General features: G+C 36.7%; 1 protein-coding gene across 5 annotated transcripts in view; it reads right to left on the bottom strand.

Annotated features, from left to right (window-relative positions):
• The window catches only part of ANKS1B (ankyrin repeat and sterile alpha motif domain containing 1B), a 1,349,660-nt gene that overhangs the window by 20,416 nt on the left and 1,302,233 nt on the right, over positions 1-27,011 (bottom strand). For all 5 annotated transcript variants that reach the window (XM_052001623.1, XM_052001625.1, XM_052001627.1 and 2 more), the window contains 3 exons: positions 22,796-22,807; positions 20,829-20,915; positions 7,217-7,354 (listed from right to left, as the gene is read on the bottom strand). In XM_052001623.1, the coding sequence (XP_051857583.1) occupies positions 7,217-7,354; positions 20,829-20,915; positions 22,796-22,807 (237 nt within the window). The remainder of the gene's footprint in view (positions 1-7,216; positions 7,355-20,828; positions 20,916-22,795; positions 22,808-27,011) is intronic.

The raw sequence follows: 27,011 nt of genomic DNA on the forward strand, positions 1-27,011 counted from the left end.
TAATGTTTTCCTGAATCTAAGCCCAACTCCCTAGCTACTGCCAAGATTGCTTTTTTGGTTAATATTTGTGTTTCACTAAATGTAGTCTCTGTTATATATAAGATCTTTCTGAGAATGTATGGAGGAGGAAGATGGGGAATATTGTCCTTCACGCACCCACCATCGTGACAATTCCTCAAACAATTCCTGGTGCACCTTCCCTTGATTGAATTTTTCCATTGCAAGGCAACGGAAAGACAAGCTTGATTAAAAAATATCAAAGGCAGTGAGGGCAACATGTATTCTGAGGATTAGCAAAGTGAGAATTAACGAGGGTCTTGCTGCAAAGTCACGTCTCTTCAGTGTTATTGTTTTGTTTTTTGGTTGGAGGGGAAAATAATCTTTTTTTTATGCTTCAGATCTCCTGAATGTAGCTGTCTCTAGAGCGTGAGAAAATTAGATATTCCTATAATAGGATGTGTCTGAATTATTTCTCATCCAGTGAGCATAGTTTTATTTATGGGAAACCAGCTCGAGGATTATCAAAAAGAATTGACTTGTTGACACACACTTTAGGAGAGTCGTGGTCTCCTTCTTCTGGCTACTCCTGTAGGGATGCAGAGAATGGCTCCTCCACTCCTTATCTATCAGATGGTTTTTGGGTGATATGTATGAACAACTGAATCATTTGATGACCAAACTTCAAGCTTAATTGAGCCAGGCAGCGTGATACAGTCTGGGTTTGAATGCTTTCCCTACTATTACTAGCTCTGTGACTCTGAACAAGTCATTTCTCTCAACTTCAGTTTATTCATTTATAAAAACATAATAGCACTGTCCTCACGGGGTTATTTCACAGGCCCAAAGACCTAGGTCTGGGAGAGACCTCAGAAGTGATTCAGTCCAGCTCTTTCATTTTACAAAGAGAGGAGACTGAGATCCAGAGAGAAAAAGGTCTTATGGGGAGCATATAGCTGATGTCATCCTTAGTTTGGCATTCCAAGTTCAGTGCCTTTTTTTCTATTGCCTCTCTCTCCTGTTGTGAATATAAATGAAATAATATATACAAAATGCTTTGCAATTAAAGCAGCATGTAAATGTGTGACAATTATTATTATACATCTCTAAATTTAGCTAGATTGGCTAGTAGATAAATAGGCTCTCATCCTGAAGCCTTTCCATCTTGATGGGGTCTTCAAGAGCTTCAGATATGGACTTGAAGAATCCAGGGTCATCTCTGCTCAGGAGAGAACCTATACGCTAAGTGCACTTTAGTGGAAGAGCTAACAACATATTGCAGCAAGCATTAAGTGCCTACTGTATGCCAGTGCTGAGCTAGGTGCTGGTGCTAGCAGAATTGTTCCATGTTAGAAGCAGGACTGGCCTTTTCTATCTGCTCCTCACCTCCGTGCAGTTGTACTGGATTGTTTGTCAGGCACTCAATCTCTCACCTCCATGCATTTGTACTGGAATGTTTGTCGGGTACTCCCTCCTTCTCTCTACCTCAGAGAGCTCCTCCCTTCAAGACTGAGGTCAAATGCCACCGAACTATCTTGTATCTTTTGTTGTTCAGTCTTTTCAGTCAGATCTTACTCTTTGTGATCCTGTTTGGGATTTTCTAGGCAAAGATACTGAAATGGTTTGCCATTTCCTTGTCCAGCTCATTTTACAGATAAGGATACTGAGGGTTAAGTCACTTGCCTAGATCATGCAGCTAGTAAGTGTCTGAGGCTGGATTTTCCTTCCTCTCTGTCTCTCTATCTGTCTCTCCCTTCCTCCCTGTCTTTCTCTCTCTCTCTCTCTGTCTCTGTTTCTGTCTTTCTTTTTCTCTCCCTCTCCCTCCCATCTGTTTCTATCCCTCTCTTCCCTCTCTATGTTTCCTCTTTCATTGGAATATAAGCTTCCTGTGAATAGGATTTATTTTATTCTTTGTCCTTTCATTTAAGCACTCACTTCAAGTATTTCTGATTATAAGGCTAAACTGCTATATTATCTAATGTTAATAAAGAGATATAGATACACATGATTGTGCCACTTTAAATATATGCATTTACATCTATGACAGAATAGTCAGGAAGACGGGTTCAAATGCCCGCCTCTGATTGGCTATGTGACTCTGGGCAAGTCCCTTAACACTAGTCCACCTGAGTTTCCTTAACTGTCTAATGGGTACAATATTAGCACCCATCTCTCAGGGTTTTTGTGAGGATCAGATGTGATAATTGTAAAATACTTAGCACAATTCCTGGCACACGGCAGGAGCTTAATATCACTTCCCTTTTTGTTCCTCCAGGTGACACTTTAAGATTCTAAGTTGAAAAAAAAAAGTGCTGACCTTGATTGGCAATGGGAATTTTCCCACCTGGGACTTCCTCATATTGATGAAATCCTAGGTGTAATCTCTAGCCATTGTCTCATAGAAATAAGGAAATCATGTAGATAGAGCACATGGCAACCTGCAGCGTGTTACCTCCAGTCCAGTTATTATGATTAGGGGCGGTATATTCATTTATGCACATGATGTACCTGCCAATTGACCTTGTTGGTAACGAGAGATATTGGAAGAATGACCTACAAAATGTCCATGGGCTCCGCCAGGCAGTGAACAGCCTCTCTAATGAACTACGTTTTCTTTTAAAATAAGCCCTCGCTGATTTAGGGATGTGGTCGGGCCATTATGCTGTGAATTTCTTCACGATTCCCCATCAGGAGCCATGTGAGAGACTTCTACAGATGTTTATTTAAAAAGGCTTTAAAACTTGGACTGAATATATAGCTGCCCTACATAAAGATAGAAGGTCTCTGGTCAAAGAGGAGAAATGGTGGTTTAAATTTATTAAGGGGAGGGTAAACAAAGGCTGTCTCACCTTTAAAGATTGCTCAAAGGCCCCAGGTCCAAGCTGGTCACCTTTGCAGGTATTTTGGGCATGAGGCAGAGTATGGTTTCCCCAAGGATTATTTAAATGGTGGATTTCAGCAGGGTGGAAGCCAGTGGGGGAGAAAAGGGGAAAGCTAAAGTTTTGGAGTTTCTAGAACATTCTGACAAATTTACCATTTTTATATAGTTCATATGGATAAGTGTTAAGATTCAGGAAGCCCAGGGGAAGCTAGGTGGCTCAATGGACAGAGCACCAGCCCTGAAGTCAGGAGGATCTGAGTTCAAATCTGCCCTCAGACATTTAATACTTCCCAGGTGGGTGATCCTAAGCAAGTCACTAACCACCCAAAAAACAAACAAAAGATTCAGAAAGTACTTTCCCAAGGAGTAGATGGTACAAGTATTTATATCCCCATTTTACAAAACAGAAAACTGAGGTCTAGAAAATTTAAGCCATTACCCCAAGCGTCATGAATCTAGACCTTTCTACTAATAATATTGGGAATTATTTATATTGTCCTTTAAGGTTTGCAAAGCATTTTACATATGCTGTCTCCTTTGATTCTGGGTTTTCTTGACTTCAAGTCTACTGTAACACCCAGTGACTTTCACTAATTATTTTTTTCCATTTAAAAAATTAATTTTTTCTCAATTGAATATAAAAATAATTTTTAACAGTTGTGTTGTTTTAAAATTCCAATAATCCTCAAAAACTGGCACATTTACATTGGGCTTCCAGGCTTGCAAAGGATTTTTATACATACTATTTCATTTGACTCTTACAAATCTGACAAGGAGGTATTGTTATACAAGTAGGCATAATCCTTGGGGAAATCGTACTCTGCCTCATGCCCAAAATACCTCCTCCCTCTCCCTTTTCTTCTCCTCCTTCTTCTCCTTCTCACATATCTTACCGTGACCTGTGATTTCATTGGTGCAGAGAATTGCCAGTCAAGAAATTCCTTTGACCAATCAGCACCTTATGTGCAAGTTAGCATTTTATTTACCTAGAACACTGAAATTAAACGACTTGTTCAGAGTCACAAAGCCACTGTGAAAAGCACGGCTTTAATCTACATCTTCCTTACTCTAAGACCAATATTCCATTTGTTACATAAAGGATTCTTAACCTGGGGCCCAGAAAGCCCTCTGATGGATAGATTTCAGGGAGTTTTCTGAGTTACGAAGAATAATTTGATAATTGGAGTCTTCGTCAATACCTTGACTTTTGTTGTCTTGCTATGGATTTTGATGGCTTTGGCAGAGAGACTGATGCTGGTGACTCTTTCTCACTTAAATCCAAGTCATGAACAAATAAGGACATCTCTCTTGAGATGTCATAGGTTCCCCGAGAATGAAGGATGAGCAACGTTTTGATAACTTTTTCAATTATAATTGTTTTCCTTTGCCATCCTATGTATTTTATTTTATATATTTTTAAATTATGAGAAATCCCAAAGGGAAAAAGCTATGACAGTTGTGATTTCATAGATCTGATATGAAGAATTCTCATCTATCAATGCAAATCACCATCTTTCTAGAGCACTGATGTCACAATCTGCGTCACACAGCAAGAGTAGAATTTGAACTCGGGTTTGCAGATTCCAAGGTTACTCCAAGCCAGTTAAATGGCATGAGGAGATCTGAGTGTTCTAATTTGCTGTCCCTTTAGATTCACTGTGAGGAAAAAAAAAGTATTCACACAACTATGTAAAGGATTGTTTTTTGAAGTTGAAATTTCTGATTTTAGTATAGGGATCGCTATGTTTGGTCAGGAAGTTAAAATAGAGTCGATGTCAGTGTGCCTCTTAATGGAGATCTTAGTGTAATTAAAGTGAGGTCATCATCTGAGAGATGTGCAAGGTTTTTGGGTAAAATGCTTTTTTCTTGTTAACATCACAGCAGGGAGCTGAGGCTCTGCTCTGGGGCAAGGCAATGGGCCAACTTTTGACCATCTGGAGCTGGTTCCTGAGAACCAGTCTGGCTTTTCTTGAAAGGGGGTGAAAGAAAAAGGCCAAATTTCCAGCTGAGATGTCAGAAGAGAGGTAATCTTGAAACACACACACACTCTCTCTCTCTCTCTCTCTCTCTCTCTCTCTCTCTCTCTCTCTCTCTCTCTCTTTCTCTTTTTCTCTCTCTCTCCCTCCCTCCTTCTCTCCCTTCTTCCCTCCCTCCCTCCTTTCCTCCTTCTCTCTCTCTCTCTCTCTCTTTCTCTCTCTCTCTTTCACACGCACACATCTGGAAATGGGGAGAGAGACTAAATTCTCATTGCAAATTAAAACAACTGCATTTCAGGGAATGGCAAGATCTGACTAATTGCTTAATTTGCCAGGTTTAATGGGGTTGTGAACAGGAGGGAGGGAGGGAGAAGGAGAGAATTTATCCTTTTGTGGATTGAATGGAGCAACTTTAATTAATGCATTAATAGGGCAAAGCTCTCCTGAGGGAATTCCTGGTGTAGGGAGTCCCTCAACTTATAAGACCTATCACCTCTCTGTGGTTTAGGAGATGAGTAAAGTGTCTGGGGCAGAGAGAGATTAGGTGACTTGTTCCAGGATTATACTAAAAATCTGATTTCTTTAGGGAAGCAGTAAGGAGAATTTCTTTATAAATGGCTTTGCAATTTAGAGGGCTGCCCAGATCACAGAGAGGTTAAAGTGACTTGCTTTTCCAGGGTTCTGGAAAACATCATCTGTTTATAAGTTATATAAATGCAGGTAAGTGGTACAGTGGATAGAATGCTGGGCCCAGAGTCATGAAAACCTGAATTCAAATCTGGCCTCAGACACTTTCTGGAAGTGTGACCCTCGACAAGTCATTTTACCCAGTTTGACTGAGTTTTCTCATCTGTAAAATGAGCTGGAAAAGAAAATTGCAAATCATTGAAGTATTTTTGTCAAGAAAATCTCAAAAGGGGTCCAGTTTGACATGACTGAAAAATTACTACACAATAGCTTCAATCAAACTAAATCAACTAAACAAACCTTCTTAAAAAAGAAACAGTTTGAGGGGAGTGTGTGTGTGTAAGATAACATGTTAAGACCCCTCACTCAATACCTTGCTCCTTCCCTCCCCCTTCCCTAATACTCACGTATTTACATTTTAAGGCAGGAGCTTGTCCACAAATCTCTGATAAGTAGAGAGATAGGAGAAGATCTTGATACCATCCTTGTGCCCCAAATGGAAAGGGGAAATAACTTTTCACCCTATTTAAGCCTATTTAAAAATTTCACAAGCACTTAATAAATTAAGGAATTTAATATTCCTCATTACTCAAGCTGAAGAAACATTGTACAAGGACTTAAAAAGATAAAAAGAGGAAGAGAGATGATGGAGGACATACACCTTGTCTGTCCTGTCTTAGAAAACGTAACAGCTTAGGATCCTTAATGATAGAACATTTATACAATGTTCTTAAAATGCTTTACAAATATCACCTCATTTAATCCTCACAACTCCATGGGAGATAAGTGCCACTAAGTGTTGGGGCCACACACCTAGTGTCTGAGATCATATTTGAGCTCAAGTCTCCTGACTCAGGTCCAGTTCTTTAACTTCTATGTCACCTAAGCTGGATGGCTCGCTCCTTCACTCAGAAAAAATTTCCTCCATCCTTTATCTTCCATGATACAGTGGGAAAGAAGGTTGAACTCAGAGGCTTGGTACCTGAGTTTATATCTCATCTCTGCTTGAACTGTGTGAATTTAGGTAAACCATCTAATTTCTATTTGCCTCAATTTTCTCATTGTAAAATGAAGGGATTGGACTAATAACACCTGAGATCTATTAGCCTTGGATCCTTCAACAGATTTCATTCTGCGTTCTATAGAATCCCTTCCAGAATGATTATATGGGTCAAGGATACATCTTATGTAGCCAACTTCTTTTTTTCTTCTTGTTGTTGCTAGTTTTTGGCTTTAATGGGATTAGACAACTCAAAACAATGTAGGAGGCAATGAAAATAATACAAATTTCCAGCTGGATTTTGGAAGAGACTTGGAAAAAAAAAGTTAAAAAGGAAGGAGCTGTCCTTGATACCAGGGGAAAGGAACTGTCCTTGGTACCAGGGGAAAGGAGCTGTCTTTGGTACCAGGGGAAGGAGCAATAATAAACCAAAAATTTTGGGCAATAAAAACAAACAATAAAACAAACAAATGAAAATTAGACTTCTGAAGCTCATGAATCTGGTGTGTGTGTGTGTGTGGTATATATGTCTGAAAGAAATTTACACTAATTTGCAGAGGAAAGTTTCTGAATCCTACCTAAGCCCCAACCTACAGTCAATCTGGGTGTAATACTGGGCAAAGCAGTTCTGTTACTCAAAGGGACTTTTAATAGAAACAAAATTCCAGGACTTACCACATCAAAGGCTGTGAACACGTGGCAGTAATGGTGATTTGATTTCAAGTCTTTCGTGATATACGCAAATGTGGAGAGATCCTCGGGATCCTGAGCAGCACAGGAGATGTTCCGGATTTCGTGCTCAGCGATAATGTTCTGGAAGAAGAAAAAAAGACCACATTTCCCACTTTTTTTTTAGTCACAAGAAAAAATGAACAACATTTAGGCGTTTGTAGTAGCTTTACGTGCTGAAATTATTTCACTACATCCAAACCAATCTAAGAATTTATTAAATAACTAGTATATGCAAATCACTGTCTTAGGAACAGAGATACAAAGACAAAATGAAAAATAGTTCCTTCCCTGAATGAGTTTACTTTCTATTATGTAAATTTGCTGTTTATATGAAGATATAAACAGATAATCATCATAATAGCATTTTATAGAATTTTAAGGTTTGCAAAAGTATCTTACAAGTATTGATCTCATGCACACAATATATATTCATTATATGCAGATGATACATATTCATTATATATATTCATCCTATATATAGCATATATATTAGCACAATGCTTGCCACATAGTAGTTACTATGTAAATTCTAGCTATTAATATAATTTTATTACATATATGTAAGTATGGATTTGTTTATAGGCATACCTATATGTGTATAAATTCATTAGCACAATTACCTGGCAAATAATAGGTATTCTGTAAATTCTAGCTACTATAATGATGTCATATTTATATGAAATATATGTATGTATATGTGTGTGTATAACTGAGTGTAGGGATGTACGTGGCATATAATTCATTAGCATAATGCCTGGAAAATAGTAGATACTATATAAATGTCACCTATCGTTGTAATCTTATTATGCAAATATATAATACAAATGCATATGTATATCTATCTCATCTATCTACCTACCTACCTCTCCCTCTTTTCTCTCTTCTCACCCTCACCTCTTCTCTTTCAGAAGAAAGGGGAGAGTAATAAGGGATAAAGAAAGATTTTTCCATGGGTGATGATATATCTCAAAAGAAGGTAGACATTTTGAGGGGTGGCAGTGGGGAGGGAAGGCATGAGAAACAGACTGCAAAGGCCTAGAGATAGAATATGAGTTCAGAGGAAAAGCAAGCAGGACAATTTGACTGGAGGGTAGAGTATCATTATGGCAATAAATCTGGAAAGAGTTAGATTATTTAGGGTTCACTATATAGTTTTGATCCATGATGAAGAGTTTGTAATTTTTATGATAGAGGCAATAGGGAGTCATTGAAAGTTCTTGAATATGATCTATACAACTTTAGCAAGAAAAAGGATGACAGGAATGAAATGGAAAAATTGGAATGAAAGTTTTTTGAGGTAGACACTGTTTTTTTTTTTTTTTGGGGGGGGGTGGCTTTATCTTCAGAACCTGGCACTTAAATATCTTGAATCCCATATTTTACTTTGATTTTGAACTCCTGAAGATAGCAGTTCTCCAGAGCCTGGAGCATGTGTAGCACATTATCTCTGCAGCAAACATTCCTAGGCCAAAAAAAAAATGCTTCTTTTTGTCATGGTGCCTTGGAGATGAAATCTAAAAGCCCACAGGTTCACATAAAATCCAGCTCTGCTATCTTAGAGTAGTCTCTTTGCATTCTTAACCCTTATCTCTTGAAAAAGTTCCTTCTGTAACCAGATTACTTTCTAATTGCACAATCTGAAATAAATCTTAGGCAGCTTTCCATGAGGGAGGGAGCCTGCCTCTTGGTACCTAAAAATACTTTAAAAACAACTGTCCACTGCCAACAGTACCAATAAACACTTCATGTTCTGCACGCGGCACAGCTGCACTGGTGGGGGAACAATCAAAGAATTAACTACATCAAAAATAATAAATATGGTGTCTTTCATCCTGAAATGAAGCTGGCAAGCTCTAGGGATGATGCCAGTCAAAATGAGCTCAGACGAAAGCTGGAGTCCTACAACCAGATAATGGTCTCTTCCAAAAATCTCAGAAGTACCACAGAAGGTCACAAACTCATTCTATTGTTCCTGTCTGTCCTTGGTGATGGACAAACTGGGCAAAAAAATTATCTTGTGAAGTTCTAAAATGCATTTGTAAATGAATATTTTATTTATGTATTTTTAAAAAATAAAATGTTTGCTAAAAGTAAAGTCTCTAAGTTCATCTTCTTTCTCCTTCCCATTGGATACTGCTGTCACTATGGCAAGCTGGTACCTCTTGTATTGATTTCACCTTCCTAGGACAGAGTCACATTGGCAATATAGAGACAGCATGCACAATGGTTAGGGCCTTGGAAACAGTCAGGAAGACCTGGATCCCAATCTTGTCTTAGATGCTTCTTAGCTATGTGACTATGGGCAAATGATTGGACTTTTTTGTGCCTCAGTTTCATCCTCTGTAAAATGAGAGCAATAACAACATCTACTTCCCAAAGTTATCATGCAGGCTTGAAAGGGACAATGCCTTTTAGGTAATTTTAATTTTTTAAAGTAATTTAATTTTAAGTAATTTTAAATTTAAATTTCAGTTATCATAGACAAGCACTTAAAAAATTCTTATTTTTAGTGATAGGGAAAAGAACTATGGAAAGAGGACTGGCCTTATGATTTCATTGGTATAGGGTACTCTTGGGTGAGGAAAATTGTTTTACTGATACAAATCAGTATCTTTTCTTGCAACTTGTAGTCTTAGAAAGATACCTAGAGCTTGCTGTTGTTCAATTATTTTCAATCGCATCAGCCTCTTTATAGCCTCATTTGGGGTATTCTTGACAAAGAAGAAAGTGTTTTACGATGTCCATTTCTACTTCATTTTACATTTGAGGAAACTGAGGCAAACAGTAACTTGCCCAGAGTCACATAGCTAGTAAGTATGAGACCACATCTGAATGCAGGAAAAGGAGTCTCCTGGACTCTCAGTCTGGCATTCTATCCACTGCTTTATCTAGCTGCCCATGTCCAGAGCACTGGTAGGTTAAAGTAATTTGCTCAGAGATGCCTTTTGTTCTTAAGACAACTTTATGAATCTATCTGCAACTTTTCCTGCCCCACAAACTATGTTTTTGTAAAATAGATTATTTTTAAAAAATTCAGCACCCTTCATCCAACCCCAATGATATTTACCCAAGTCTCCTCATCTCTATATTGAAGAAGGGGAAGAGTTCCATTTTCTCCATTCTTCCCTGGGGCCAAACTTGGTTAATATAATTATATAAGATTCAATTTCATTGCTTTTTTCCTTTTTCTTGGTTATTCTTTGCTGTAGTCATTTTCTAGACTGCCTTGCTGGTCCTTCTTTCCTGCTATATGAGTTGACATGTGTTTGCCTGCTACTCTGAATTCTTCACATTTGTCTTTTCCCAAGAGTACTATTATTTCATTACATTCATAGATATTTTCTTTTGTGTATTGTTTTAACCAGACTGGTATTTCATTTGCACTCTCTAGAACATTAACTGGGGACCCATAAGACAAGCCAGAGCGCTAGGGAGCAATTAAATTGTAGGAAAAATTGTCCCTATGATTTTCAATGAATTGAGTTCCTTTATTCTTTATCTATAGAGTTTTTAAATGTCTTCCCTTAGGAGGGAAACAAGTGGAGGAGATGGCATTTGGTTTTGATTGCTGAGGAGGAAGAGAAGGGTTGGGAATAGTTAGATGTGAATGACACGGTCAGATTGATTTTCTCTGTTAACTCTTTGTATTAATTTTTAAAGGAATAAGTGTGTCTAGTAGAAATAATCTTTATATTAAAAAAATCCCACCCGTCACATATCCATGCATAAATCCCTTCACTTTCTGTGTTCTTCATGAAAAGCTGTTTGCTTGGGTCAGCTAGATAACACAATATATAAATTTAACTTCATCAAAAATAACAAATTAAGGTGTCTTGTCATCCTGGAATGAAGCTGTCAAACTCTAGGGATGAAGTTTAGAAAACTCGAGTTCAAATTTGACCTCAGACATGTAATAGCTGTGTGATCCTGGGCAAGTCACTTAACCCCCATGGCTTTTGAAAAATAAAATAAAGAAAAATTATTTTTAAAAAGCTATTTGCTTTCTGACGGGGGGGGGGGGGGTTTACGACAGAATTATCCGATCTAGTTAACGAATACAGCTGTTCTGCATAAGATCAGGTTACAGTAAAGAAGAAGGAGCCATGATTCCCATTTCTTTCTCTTTCTGCAAAATAAGGCATCTATTTCCTCTCAATTCTGTTTGGTTTTCTCTGAGGCAGAGATTGAGGCCCTTCCCACACAGAATGCCACCCGGGGAACCGTAACGGCAAACAGTGAGGGCTGGCCAGGAGCCAGAATCATGTTCAAAAGCCCAACTGGAGACTCCCTAGGGAGCAGGCCCTGAAAGCTGGCACACACAGTATACAACTCTTAATTTGCTCTTAATTTGGGTCCCAAGTTCTTAGAAGGTGATAAATTTGCATAAAACAAAAGGATGGCTTTTTTTGGGCTTCCTACTTCTCCCACTTCACAAACATTCCGAATTATCTTGTTAGTCTTGGGCTGATTTGAGCAAGGCATCTGGGGGGAAAATTTTTATTGTCTTCTTAATTACCCAGATGGAGAAACTGCGGCCCTGGTGGGTTCAGGGCCTTTTCGTTCCGATTCCGAACAGGAATTTGGCATAAAACACAAATCTTCCAATTTCCAGCCAAGTACTCGGTCCGCACCTTCTGCTCTCTCTTGAGGGATCTGCTAAATCTGAAGATTGAGGTGAGGGCACTGTGGGAACTCAGTTATGGCAGTCTGCAGATGTCTGATGCTCTTCCTACCTCTGGGTCATGAGCCTTGCTGAAGCTTATTGGATTTAAACTATTTTTGTGTGAAATCTTTTTCTGAGCTCAATTTTTAATTTAAGATAATTTGCAGCTTCTCTCTGCTCACTTCATGATGACTGATTCCATTTCCCAAGTTGTTGGGTAATGAATTTCAAATCTCATAATTTGCTTCCTAAGTATTTGTTCCTACCCCACCCACACCCAATGAACTTAGATGCAAATTAGTTGTTTGAAAAACCAGAAAAAAACTTATTTGAGAAAACAAACTTTTCCCTGTCTCTCACCATCTAAGCCAGTGTTCATAGGAGAAAAAGGGAAATTAGAAAATCACTAATTACTCTTTATACATTAAAAAAAAAACCCAACTTCCTTGTTGGGAATAAAGAAATCAATGAGGCAGTGGAAAGAACAGTAGCTTGAGAATTAAGAAGTATAAGTTCTAGTCTTGAAAGTCTACAATTAACTAATTAGCTAAGTGTCCTCAGATGAATCATGTGAGGTTTCTGAGCCTCAGAGTTTTATCCATAAATCCATAAGGACTGACCACTAGATTATAGATCTTGGAGGCCATGAAGTCTAAACTCCTCATTCATTAGGAAATTGAAACTCACAGATGTTAAATGTTTTTTTCCAAGATCATCCAGGGAATAAGCATCAAAGGAAAGTTTTCTTGGCAATGACCCTGGAATGGTTTTCTGTGTCTTTTCTCTAGCTCATTTGACAGATGAAAAAACTGAGCCAGAGTTAAGTGACTTGCTCAGGGGCAACACAGCTACTAAGTGTCCGAAGTCAGAGTTGAACTTGGGTCCAAATACTTGGATGTGAAAGAGTTCTGAAAGACATCAATATACTACCAGGAAAAAATGCCCACATTTAGGCTCTGTCTTGATTACAGGCTTAATGGACATTAATAAATGAAACTGTTCTCATATTCCATACATAGGGTTGGATTTCATAAGTCTTATATTTCATATAGGAGGGTCAAGCTAAGTTAACACTTCCATAACAGAATCTCCATGGTAAAATCATGGCTTAAAGTAATAATTAGAATTTTGAATAGTCAACTAATAAACAGCTATGAAATAACGTACCATGTATCAGGCACTGTGCTAGACCCGAAACAAGGCTTATACTTTTTTTTTTTTTTTTTTTGTGGGAAATTGGAGGTAAGATTTAAAAGGCATAAGGGATCTAGCTCTGTAACCCTGCATGAGCCCTTTTCTGCAACTCAGTCTTAGAGAATTATCTATGTTAAATGAGTATCATAGGGAGTTTTCCTGATTCTGAGATCATGTCTCTATTCTCTCTGCCATGCTGCCTTCCATGATAAAATATATAACAAATACAATTCCTATTTCTATATCTTTTTAAGGTAAAGTGTTTTCCTCAATCCAACTTCAGGAATTAGGGAGTGCAAGGATAATTTATTTACATTTTATATTTTATTTATTTATATTTTATTATTGTTTTGAATATTTTAAAGATGAGAAAACCAAGACTGAGCAGGAGTAAAGTGACAAGTCTACTGTTACACAGCTAATTATGTGTTGGGACTGGAGTTTAGTTATCACAGATACTCCTTACACATTGAGTCCACAAAAGCACCAATCCCTAAAAGATAAAGAGCTTGCTTTAAGGTGAGGAAGATCTGGGTTCAAATTCTTCCATTGATAATGACTATGTGACCCTAGGCATATAAGTTACTTCATCTCTTAGTCTAGAGGTTATCAAACAAGGATCTAGCAACTTTCCTGAATGTGAACCAGATTAAAACTTCATTGGGAAATATTCAACAAAAAATAAAAATACAATAGAATGTAGATAATGCTAATTTATGGATTTCTAAGTTGATATGTATGTGTGGTTAACTCTGATAACACTAACTTGGCCCCTTGAGATGCTAAATTGCAAAGCAAAGGCTGATTTGAATTATAAAGGGGAAATTTTATCATCTGGGAGTTTCCAATCAATAATGAAATCTAAGGTCCAGCCTCTCTACCCCCTGTACTGGGAATTGAATCCTTTTTCATCTCTGCCATTTGGAATCTTTATTTTCATACAGGGTTCAAGTACCTTATATTATACCTGGCACATATAATGGGTGTTTAATAAGTTGAATTGAATAGCGTTTTAAATGCAGGCAGTATGAATGCATTGAAGACATTATATTGGTTTCACTGTATTGTTGCTCACTATTAAATATTTCTGATACAATGGTTGACTTTAGATAAGGAAAACATCTAACTTTTTAGCTTCTATAGTCATGATAATTTACTTTCATAAAGTAAGTCATAGATTCTGTGCATTATGCCATTTGAGCTTCACAATTCTCTAAGGGAGATTATACAATGATTATCATCTCCATATTACAGATAAGGAAACTGGTTCAAATAGACTAGGCATACTCTTCATGCAGAACTACCTAATAAAAGCTCATTGAATTACAGAATAATAGAACATCAGAGCTAGAAGGGACTGCAGAGATAATTGAGTGCAAATTTGTTTTTTTTTTAAATGAGGAAAATGATCAAATGAAATTGAAAATCTTTTATACCAACAAAATCAATGCAACTAAGCTAGGAAGAAAAGCTGTTAACTGAAAAAATAGTCAACAAATAATTCTCACAATAATTATTACCCACCATGTGGAAATTTGCTTCAGTTTGCTAAAAATGAAAGAAATTCAAATCATTTCACATTCGGAAAATTGGCAAAGATGACAAAAGATGGGAATAATCGATGTTAGAGGGTTGTGGGAAGACAGCCATAGAGATAGAACTGATACACTATAGATGATGAATGGTCCCACTACTCTGGAAAGCAATTTGGAATTGGGCTGAAATGAAATGCTCTGATCCTTTGTTCAAGATATTTTATTGCTAGCCATAGAACCAAAGGAAATCAAACACATGAAGGACCTATGTACACCAAAATATTCATAGCAATACTTTTGGTAAAAGCAAAGAACTGGAAATGATGAAGTAAGTGGTCAACAAAAGTAAAGCTAATTATAATTACAAGATTATAGATTTAAAGCTGTAAGGAACTTCAGAAGCCATCTTTACAGATGAGGAAACTGAGGGTAGGGGAAATGAAGAGACTTGTTAAAGATCACAGCAGGGGCAGAATTTGAACAGAAATCTCTGAGTTCAAATCCACTGTGTTCTTCATCATATTGAGACAATGCACTTAAAGGCAGAGTAAGGATGGAAAGGATACTGTTGGCAATATTGCTTTTCAAGGGAGATGGTATAGAGAATAGCTGAGAGTGAATTGTACTTAACTTAACTGTAACTTAAACAATTTACACTGATTTGAGGAAAGCAAGCACAGAGTTCTTTCCCACCATATCCCAATGCCTATTTCTTTCTCTTTAAACTTTTCTTTGTATTATACAATGATGGAATACTCTGCAAAGACTTTAGGATATAGTGCTCTTTTTGATTTAGCTTCTACATGGAATCAGGTAGGTAGCACAGAAAATAGAACACTGGACTTGAATCCAGGAAGAACTAAGTTCAAATTCACCACAGATGCTCACCAGCTTTGTGATCCCGGACAAGTCCACTTTTCTCAGCCCCAATTTTTAAAAATACAAAATAGGGATTTTAATAATACCTACATCCCAAGGTGAGGATAAAATGAGATAATATATGCAAAGTACTTTGCAAATCCCCATAAATTTAGCTATGATTATGATGATCACTCCTTGACTTATCAGCACATTATTGGACATTAATGCTTTCCAGGCAGCAGAGTTCAGCAGCACCTTTCACTTTTCTGCAAAGGATTAGGATGACAGGATCTAGATGTAGAATGAATCTCAAAGACTCAACAATTCTGAATCCCTTACACTTGATTTTGCACTTTTTATTCATGAACAATGCAATCATCAGAAAAGTTCCATGATTTGATCAAAGTTGCCCAGAAGACAAAAAGATAGTCTGGATTCACACACAGACTCTCTGGCTCTTGAGAGATTTCTTGTTAAAGACTGGCACATGGTTTTAAGTTTTTCACTTATGATAGGACTGAGATAATCCTGAAGGAAGAAGATGGCCTAATGCAGTAGAAAAACAATTAAATTTGGAAGTCATAAGACTTGGGTTCAAATCTGACCTCATATATTGACTGTAGAAGTATGGAAAAATCAGAACCTCTTAGTTTTCAAATAATAAGCATAAATAATGTGATATAATAATTTATGATATGATAATAATGAAGTTAGCATTTATATGGTGCCTTAAGGCTGACAAATAATTATTTTGTTTATGTTATCTCATCTGATCCTCATGACAATCCTGGGAGTTGTTTTCCCTATTGGGGAAATTGAAGCTAAGTAAGAGAGACTGAGTTACTTGTCCAGAATCAATTGATTGGCTATTGTTATTCTTACTCTTCCTTTGCAGTTCTAGAACTCCGGTGGACTAATAGCATTAACTTACTGAAAGTGTCAAAATGGGGTAGTTTTGGAGTCGGGAAAACCTGGGTTCAAGAATTGCCCCTAACACATACTAGTTAGGTGGTGAAGGGACTGGAGATATGTGAAATATAATAGTGAAAGTACAGGGTTCAGATTCTGCATCTGATATTTACCACATACCTGAAAAGTCCACTTAATTTCTATGTCTCAGTTTCCTCATTTGTAAAAACTAGAGAATTGAACTAGATAAGACTCTGAGGTCTCTTCTAGTGCTAAATCTAGAAGTCTAAATTAACTTTACCTCCTTGTACCTCAGTTTTCTCATCGGTAAAATGAGAGTTGGAAAAATGATTTTCAAGGCCCCTTCTAGCTCTAAATCTGGGATGTGTCATTAACTGCATGGCTTGTGAACACTTAAGAAGGAAATGATGATCACTAAAGTCCAGCAAAAACTGGTTCTATTAGACCAATTGCATTTCTTTACCTTTTTAAAAACATGGTTACAGCAGTTATTAGTTAGCCAACCAGCTAGTATTTATTTAGCACTGTACTAAGTCCTGGGAATTCAAAGAAAGGCAAAAGCCAATTCTTAGATTCCAGAAGCTCGCAGTATAAGCATAATGCTTGGCACATTGTAGGTGCTTTTTTTTTTTTTTTTTTGACGATCTGATCAATCAGGGGAATATACTATAGTCACAGAATTCCAATATTTCAGCAACGTTTCTGAAAAATAATTTCCCACAAAGGAGAGATGGATTGTAGCTATGTGAATGCCTAATTGCTAGAAAAACCAAACCTAGAGTCTTCATTGTTGATGGCCTGTCCACCAGGAGGAAGATCTCTTATGGAGTGTATGTAGGATCTGTCTTTAGTCCTGAACCTTTTAGCATTTTTATCAGCGACTTAGAAAAAGACATATATGATACTTTTATCAAATTCTCAGATGATACAAAACTACTGGGAATAGCTAGATGACAAATAAGAGAGAGAATCCAGAGGGAGTCTGAGGTGATAGAATTATGGGCTGACTCTAATAAGATAAAATTTAATAAGGATATATCTATATATAGCTATATCCATATAATCCTATATTTGGGTTAAAAAAATAAACTATATAGGTAAGAATGCAGGCAGAGAAAGATGTGTGACTAGAATTTTTGTAAGCTATAAACTCAGTATGAACCTATTGTGGCACAGAACCCAAAGAAGTTAGCTTAATTTTAGGCTACCTTAAGAAGGATATCATTATCTGATTTTTTTGTGCAACAAGATAACTGTATAAATATGTATACATATATTGAATTTAACATATATTTTAACATATTTAACATGTATTGGATTACCTACCATCTAGGGGAGGGAGTGGGGAGAAGGGGAAGAAAATTTGGAACACATACACATACATTCTTGCAAGGGTCAGTGTTGAAAAATTACTCATGCATATGCTTTGTAAATAAAAAGCTTTAATAAAAAAGAAACAAAAAAAGAAGGGTATCATGACTGGAATGATGATGGGGAAAGTACCATTTTATTCTGTCCTAGTCTGATTACATCTGGAACTCCTGGTGTGGAAACTCCTTTCACCAATGCCAATGTATAAGTCACCTGTATTTCTTGGTTTTATTATTGTTCTTACTATTCCTCTGCAGTTTTAGAACTCAGATGGACTAATGGCATTAACTTACCTGGAGCTCTGAGAGGCGATCCATATGGGATCATTCAAACAATATGTGTCAGAAGCATGACTTGAATCCTGACTCCCTGGTCTCTATCCAGTACACCATGCTGCCTGCTCATTATATAATTATAAACTGGTATAATTCCAGAATCAAAAACATACCGGCATTCCCCATTCTTGGCTGCATGATCCAAGATCTGTAGTTGCTTTAGAGAAGGAAATACATTGGGATCACCAAGTTCTGGATTTGTATAATTTGAACTTGATGATATAATCAGCCAATAAAACTATGCTTAGCTTTAAGCAAGTGAAATTTTGCCTGTACCATTATAGGTAAAAGCATCTCACTTTGCCAGGAGAGGCTCCAAGATGATGCCATCTGAGATGCAGGGCAGTGCTGGCTCAGGAGCTTTGTGCATGAGTCATATCCTCTTGCTGTCAATGAAAGGGAAGGAGCCCTGGTACATGACAGAATATAGCTTCCCTATATACCCCAAATTTTTGATGGTGTGCAGCCCCATTAAGCTATTATTATTTTTCTGAGCCTTTCTTGACTGTCTTTCAGTAGGATGAGTATTGAAGCTCTTTTGTCCATCTTCCAATCTGCAAAATTAAGTAAAATAGGGGGATAGGGACTTAACCTGTAGTTTTTCTGCCATAGGGATTTTACAGGTGAGACCCTTACCAATGCAGACTGGCACCTTTTCTGTTACTAAGAGTTTTAAAGAGTTAATTAGAGCCCTGAGAGTTTTAGTGACTTGTCTAGTGCCATAGTCCACAATCCAGCTCTTTCTGACCTCACAAGTAGTTCTCTATCTGCTTATGTTTTACTTGAATCTTGAGTTTTATTTAAAAATCTGATCAATGAAATGCTGAGTCAGAAAGACTTGGGTTTGGACACTGCCCCTAACTCTTACATGAGGATCCACAGGCACCTAAAACCTTTCTCTTTAAAATATCCTTATCCCCATTTTACAGTTGAGGAATAAAGCTCAGAAAGATTATGAGATTTCACTTAATCTTATCTGTAAAATGGAGATAAGAATATCTGTAGTCGCCTGTGCTTTACAGTGTTCCTGTGAAGTCGAAATGAATGGCTTTATTTGGGAAAAAGGTTTTGTAAATCTTCAAAGTGACATCATTGTGAACTATGGAAAATTTTACTGTTAGTGTCCAGTCAGTTGATCTGCTTATGTGTTGAAACTATCAAAAAAGAGTATATATAAATGAATGACTATATAGGTGCATGTACAAAGCTCTTTATTTAGTGACATTCTCTCTGAGAAAGAAGGTTTAAAAATTGTGCCTTTTTCTTCTCAGAAGTATTGGTCAATTGGATTAGAATTGGTGTTTAATCCAGTATGGCATAAAAGATAATAATATGTGATAATGGAGCTCATGATTAATCATTCATTAAGTAGCTACCATATATATACCACTGGGGATACAAAGATAAAACTGAAACAGGTCCTGCCCTCAAGAAACATTCACTTGGGAGAAAACATCCTGTAACTATAGAAGAGACAAAATACTTGCAGTAATATTCAAATATATATATGAATAGATAAAAAATACAGAGTAATCAATAAGCACATTTTTGTAGAAGAGAAATACTAATGGCTGGGGGAGGGATGGGTGCCTCAGGAAAAGTCACATGTATTAACGTGGGCAAGTTACTGAACTTCTTTAAACCTCAGTTTCCTCATTTTACAAATGAGTTCAGACTCAAGAGTCTCTAAGACCTCTTTTAGTTCTAAATTTGCATTCTTATAGTCTTATGATCCTTTTTAAAAAGCAAGGGAAGGAAAGAAGGGGAATCTTTGTAAGAAAAAACTACTTAACAAAAACTCAAAATAAAGTGAATGTCTAGTTAGGGAGAAGGGTTCATGGGCTATGGTAGAAAACAAAGGATTATGAAATAGGTTTAAAATCTGAATAGTTTACCTTTGTAGGTCCCTTTTCTCATCTATAAAAAAACTGGGCTATTTGATCTCTCTTGACCCTCCCAGGTCATTGCTTATAATAAAGACGTAATCTTGGATATCATTAGCATGGGGAACTCCTGGTATGGGAATTCCCTCTGTCCCCTTCAGATTATAACCCCATCGATGACATAGTGTATTAAAGGGTTATAATGCTAGATCCAGAAGGAATTTCTAGTTTAATCCCTTTACAAATGAAAAAACTGATTAAGTGACTTGGCTAAGGCCATATAGCTAGTAAGTGATAGAAATGGAATCTGAATTTCACCAGGGCATCTTTCTATTGCACCATAGTATAAGATCTAGGGCATACAGAATATATAAAAATAAATTGGGTAATTTTTAAGGGGTTGGAGGAATGATGAAGAACTGGTAGGTGATAAGGACTACAAAAGGATGAAGGAAGTAAAGAACTTTGTATAACCTGGATGTCCCCAAAATTTTATTCAAATTTAATCTATTTTATTTATTCTATCTAATCTATACAATATATGCAAATATAAATTAGCACTAAGATTTTGGGATGCCCCTTTATTAGGTGATTGGCCCATAATCACCCACCTAGGAAGCATCAGGGTAGGAATTGAACTCGGGTGTCCTTGATTCACTACGGCCATGATACTGTTAGGTGTTTGCAACCACACTGGAAATCTGCCCTTAGCCTTGTGTCTACTGACTTATAAAGTAGCCTCAGGCACTGTTCTTAATCTACTGCTGCACCAGCCTCACATACCTTATTTGTCGCATCGATAAATTTGACTCCTTTATAAGAGACTGAAAGAATAATCGTTGGGACTTTCTTCATCTGCTCTGTAGATTTCTGAAAATAAAATTAGAAAGCTGTGAGAACAGGACATGTTGCATGGCAACTGAAGCACATAATTTTTCCTCTTGAAAGATAGAAATGAACTAAACTTGCATTACATTACTCTCTCTCTCTCTCTCTCTCATACACATATGTATCCCCCTACAAAACACTCTCTAATTTACATGTTTGTCTCTCTTCTCTTAGGTTCTGACTATACTTCAGGTTTATAAAGTATCTGTCTTGCACTTCAAAAGCTTAAAAAAAGCTTCTATTGCCAATCCATGGAAATATTTTTCTTTTCTGGCACTAAAGGAAATCAGGGAATTCTGTTCCTCTCTGCATTTATAGAGTTTCTTGTTCCTATTATTACTGAAACCACCTATGGTTCACCCTAGGGCAGGAGTTCTTAACCTGGATCTCCTACCGCCACTCTTTTTATATACTGCTTTTAAATTAAATACATAGAATTATGAAGGAAACCAATTATCTAGTGATCAAAATATAAAAAAAAAACCCTTTCCAAATTCAAGATTAAGAACACCTCATAAAGGGAAGTTCCAGGCTTTAAAAAGAATATAATGAGTACATATTATTCTTTAGCCCTATGTTCTTCATGCAACACATATGGTGGTTTCTTATTTAAGTTAATAGATCAATCCTTGAAGAATCTGTATAAAGTTCCGCCAGTTAGAAAAGTTTTGTATAAATTCATTAAAAGGATGCATTTGATATTTTTGCTTTTCTGCCTTTGGTTGTGAGGTTTTTATGCCATAATAAATGGCCAAGGTGCTACGTACAACTGAGATAAAGGTATACTCCTTTCTATTCTTATTCAATTTTCTTCAGCGATTTATCATATCTAACTTTTCTAAAATTCCTCCCATCTCTTTAACTTCTTTTTTGTTTATTTTATAGTTATATTTACCTAGTTGTGAGAGAGGAAAATTGAGATTCCCAATAGAATTAGTTATTTTATTTCCTCTGGTAACTCATTAACCTTATGTAAATTCTTAACATTGAACTATGTCTATTTGCTGAGGTCCAGCCTGATTAAATGTGTTCAAAGAGGTTCATCAGAAGTAGACTGGCCACTTAAGGATGAATTCTTTACCCATGATAATTCAGTAATATTCATTCTCCATTACTCGAAAACAATGACTTTCTGAATTTTTCTTGAACTGGGCCAATCGTTCCCCCTCCCAAAATAAGCATTTTCAACAGAATCTTAGTGGGTCTACCAGCCATTCCATTATCCCTTGGATCAATGAGAAAGTCTTGTAATCAGTAACAAGTAAAAATGAAAATGCATAAGCCCTTGCTTGAGTTCCTTCATCATTTAGACCTGTTCATTTTCTTAGATTAAATTCTTATGAGCAATGTCCTTTTTCCCCTTCCTTAAATCAATGTACTTGAAACCATAGCACCTTTGTGCTTAGCCTTGGTAATCAGTTTTTTAGCTCTGCATAAAATTGATCAAGTACTTTTGCTTTTTGGCTTCAGTGTTGTGTGTATCTATGTTTTTTCTCTCTATATATACACATATGTGTATATATATATATGAATCTGTATATAAATGTGAACATGCATTTATATTCCTCTGGATCAGGGCTTCTAAAAATTTTTCCATTTGTGATCACTTTCCACCCAGGAAATTTTTATACAACCCTGGTTACATAGATATATAAAATAGGTATACAAACCAAGCATTTACTGATAAAACAAAAACATAATTTGACCTCCACATCTAGTTAGAAGACTCCATATAGAGTTTAAGAAGCTTTGTTCCAGATGCATTATTTATTACTGTTCCCAAATCATCTTTTTAAACATAATTTTCCCCACCAACACCCTCTCCCTCTACAATATTACATTAAACATCAAAGTTGACCTACCTGACAGTTAGCCTGATGGATTTTCCAAGTAAAACAGGTAGGAAAACAAGGAAGAAAACACATGAAAAGGTAAGAGAAAAATTCTTAGCAGTTCACTAAAAGCTGAATCAATTTGCTCAAGATAGTCACTTACTATTTTAGGCAAGTCACTTAACCTCTTGGGCCTCAGTTTCTTGATTTGTTAAATGAGAGACTTAGGCGAGGGGACCTTAGAATAGTGTATAGTACATGGGGAGCACTTAAAAATTATCCTTCTGTCAGTCTATCTACTTATTTATCTTTAAGGTTCCTAAGAGTTCTGGACCGAGATCCCTAAATAATCTTGCAAAATGGGAAAACCTATGGATACTTTCCAAGATCTGGTCCAAAGCCTTCTCATTTTAAAAACTGCTGTGGATTTTTACCAACCTGGTTTCTCTTCTCCTCTCTGTTTACTCATCTTTACTCCATTTGCACGGCTGTCCCACTACTGACATGCTGGAGCCTTCTGTTCTGAGCTCCTAGCACCCAGCTCACTACCTTATGTAGGCCAACTTTTTGGCTCCTTTTCATGTGAAATTTCATGAGGGAAAAATACCTAGCCTTTCTTCCTGGCTGTCTGCTGCCACTGCCCAAGCTTATTTCTAAAAACTCTAAAATGGGATGAGGAATTGGAGAAGATCCTTTCAGACACAGCTTGAATCCAAACCTGCTCAATTCAATAATGATTATGCAATTGAATCTTTCACCTCAGCCATTTCACTATAATTTAGACAATCTTTTTTTTCTCATTCTTCAGACATAGTGTCTTTTAGTCAGCCATTCGTTTTTGTTCTTTAGCAAACATGTATAGCCTTCCACATAAAGAGAACTAATTACTCAAATGTTAAGCTTCCATTGTTCTATTTAGAGTTTATTAGATAGTCTACACTGGACTGATAAAAAGTAGCCGTTTTCTTTCTGTTTTGAAATGGCATTTGCAATGATTCCATTTGTCATTTTTCTTTTATGATAGCTGCTACCTCCATTTTTTGTGGGGCGCATGGAATTGTGATTTCATTTACATAGGAAACTCTGAGTGTGGAAACTCCCTTTACCCATGAAAATTAGAAATTCACATTTTACTATTTACTATTTTCTATTTTTTTCTATTCTATATTACTATTTACAACTGTAGGGGATTTCAGAAGTTATCTAATCTAGCCCATTCATTTTTACAGATGAGGAAACTGAGGCACAGAGAGGTTAAGTGGCTTGTCCAAAGTTGCTCTATAACTCATAAAGAGTTTCCTGAGACACTGGAAAATATAAATCAAAGGGAGATCCAGAACCCAGGAGGCATGGTGGTGGTATGGTGGAAAAGGACCTTGGTTTGAATCCTGACTTTCCCACTTAATTATGTGAGTGGGGAAAAATTATTTTACCTTTCCAATTTCAGTTTCTTCACCTGTAGAAGGAAGGAATTGGACCAGATGGCCTGTAAGTTCTATAATTCTGTGATTTCTCCCAGCTCTAAATCTATGATCTTAAATCCTGAGGTCATGGAAAGAGACCTAGCTTTCACTTCAGAGGATCAGGCTTTAGATTCTGCCTTCAATACTTAGCACTTGTAAGATCTTGGATAAGTCACAACTTTCCTAGGCAATTTTCACTTTCCTTATTTATTGAGGGGGTTGATCAAAATGGCATTGAAGACCCTTTCAGTTCCAAATCTATAATGCTATGATTCACCCTGACTCTAAAACTGCATCTTATATTCTTCTTTCTGAAATCTGTGCTATCTACATTTCCATCTGTCACATACATTTCTGTTAAAAAGAGAAAACAAAATCAGTAGTCTACTATGTCATCAGAGGATCATCACTTAGAATGGCAAAGTTTTTTCCCTTAATGCTTTACTTTTGCCATCCTTTCCAATGCTTCTCACCCTTCCTGCTCTTCCCCAACCAAAGTAGAAACAGTACAAGCTGAATTAACATTACAACCAGAAGTAGTAGTAGTAATAATAATAATAACAATCACAATAATGCTACGACATGCTAATTTCTTTGGAATTAACATTTTGGCAGACAATTACCCATGCATAAAATGACATTTTATCCAGTCAATGGCAAATTTTTGTCTCTCAAAGGGGAAAAACATGAGATTATAGAAATTAGGTGGAATTTCACAAGGTGACCTTCTAGTCCATCTTTTCTTTGTGTAATTAGGAGCTTGTATAAACCTTCTCATGCGGTGAGAGCATAAAACAATATATAATGAAAAGAATAGCATTACAATGTCAATTTTTTATCCATTTTTTTCATAGAAGTTTAAGAAAACTACATTGGTCCTGTTGTAAACTACAATGTTTACCATCTTTCATAGGGCTGAATATTAGAGAAAAACAGAATTTTACAGTTCCTCAGAGGTCAGTTAGTTGAACTCATTTTGGGGAAAAAGAAAGAATCTTGGCTATCACTTAACCAACAAATGACCATTCAGAATCTACTTGGAAACTTCCAGGACAAGGTAGCCCCCTAGCTCCTGTCTATTTTTGTTCAGCTCTAATTGTTAGGAAGTTCTGCCTCTTTTTAACTTGCCTACATTGCTGCTGTACTCAGTGGCCAAAGAGAATGAATGTAATTCTTCTGCCATGAGCCAGCCCTTCAGGTACTTGAAAACAGTTATTCTGTCCCTCCTGAATTCAGACTAAACACGGCCACTTCCTTCAACTAATCTTGTCCTGGGGCTTCTTCTCTTTTCTTCCTCTACACACTCTCACTTTGTGATTTCATCAGCTCCCATGGGTTTAATTATCATCTCTATGCTGATGACTGCCAGATCTATATATACAGCCTTAATCTCTGCTAAGCACTAGCCCCATATCACCAACTGCCTCTTGGACATCTCAGATGAAATATTCTATAAGCATTTTAAACTCAATAGGGGGAAAGCAGTTTTTGCTCCCCTTCCCAAACTCACCCTCTTCTGAACTCGTACTATCAAGGACATCTCCATCCTTTTAGTCTCTCAGATTTACAACTTCAGTATCGCCCTTGATTTTTTACCTATTCAGTTGTCAGATCTCATCCTAACTTCCCAACCTCTCACTGACTCCCAAAGCCAGCATCTTCATTCAGGACTATTTCCTCTCATGTGTGGGACTAGTCTCTCAACAGTTCTCCCCTTAAGACTCCCCTCACTCCAATCCATCCTTCACTCAGCTACTAAAGCACTGTTCTTTAGGTGACGGTCTCATTGATTATTTCACCCCTTTACTCTAAAATCTTAAGAAGCTTTTATTCCCTCTAAGAGCCAACAAAAACCGTTTGGAGTCTAAAACTCTTCCCAATTTGGCCTCGCCTGGTTTTCCCACTACTCCATCCAGTCTTTTTCTTCCTGCCTTTATTAAAAACTGGTCTTTCTGCCATTTATCAAACAGTATCTCATGTTTGTACTGGCTATCTTCCACACTTATAATGTATCCCCTCTTGACCTCTGCTTCAAGGAATTTTTCACCTCCTTTAAAATATAGCTCAAATATCACTTTGTACACAAAGCATGACCACTCTCCAACACCTGTTCTTCCCTCCCTAAACTATTTTGTGTGTATTTTAAATTATTTATTATGTATATATATGTATAATATATACAAATGTATTCATATCTATACTAAATGTGTGACTACATACTATTCTAAGTTATTTTTGTTCTATATATATTATACACATACAAATGTATTCTAAATAAATATGTGAACATATCTGTTCTAAATTATTTTGTATTTATTCTGCATGTTACATTTACATATATATGTACATATACGACATACACATATATGTATTCTAGATTAGCTTGTATTTATTATTGTGTGTGTATATATATGGCATATACCCATAAATATATTTTAAACTACCTTATATTAATTTTCTGTGTGAGTATATATTTTATTGTTGTTGAGGCAATTGGGGCTAAGTGACTTGCCCAGAGTCATACAGCAAGGAATTATTAAGCATCTGAGGCTGGATTTGAACTCAGGGCCAATGCTCTATCCATTGAACCATCTAGCTTTCCCTGTCTGAGTATATTTGACATATATATCTAAAATAACTTGTATTTATTCTGCATATGTATGGGTGTCCCCAGAGTCTTAGTACCACAACTTTAAAACTTACTGCAAAAAATTCATTAAGACTTATATATGCAGAATATGTAAATTTGTATACATACACACACACACACACATATATATATA

Source organism: Antechinus flavipes, chromosome 5, assembly GCF_016432865.1.
Source record: "Antechinus flavipes isolate AdamAnt ecotype Samford, QLD, Australia chromosome 5, AdamAnt_v2, whole genome shotgun sequence".
NCBI classification, from domain to species: Eukaryota; Metazoa; Chordata; class Mammalia; order Dasyuromorphia; family Dasyuridae; genus Antechinus; species Antechinus flavipes.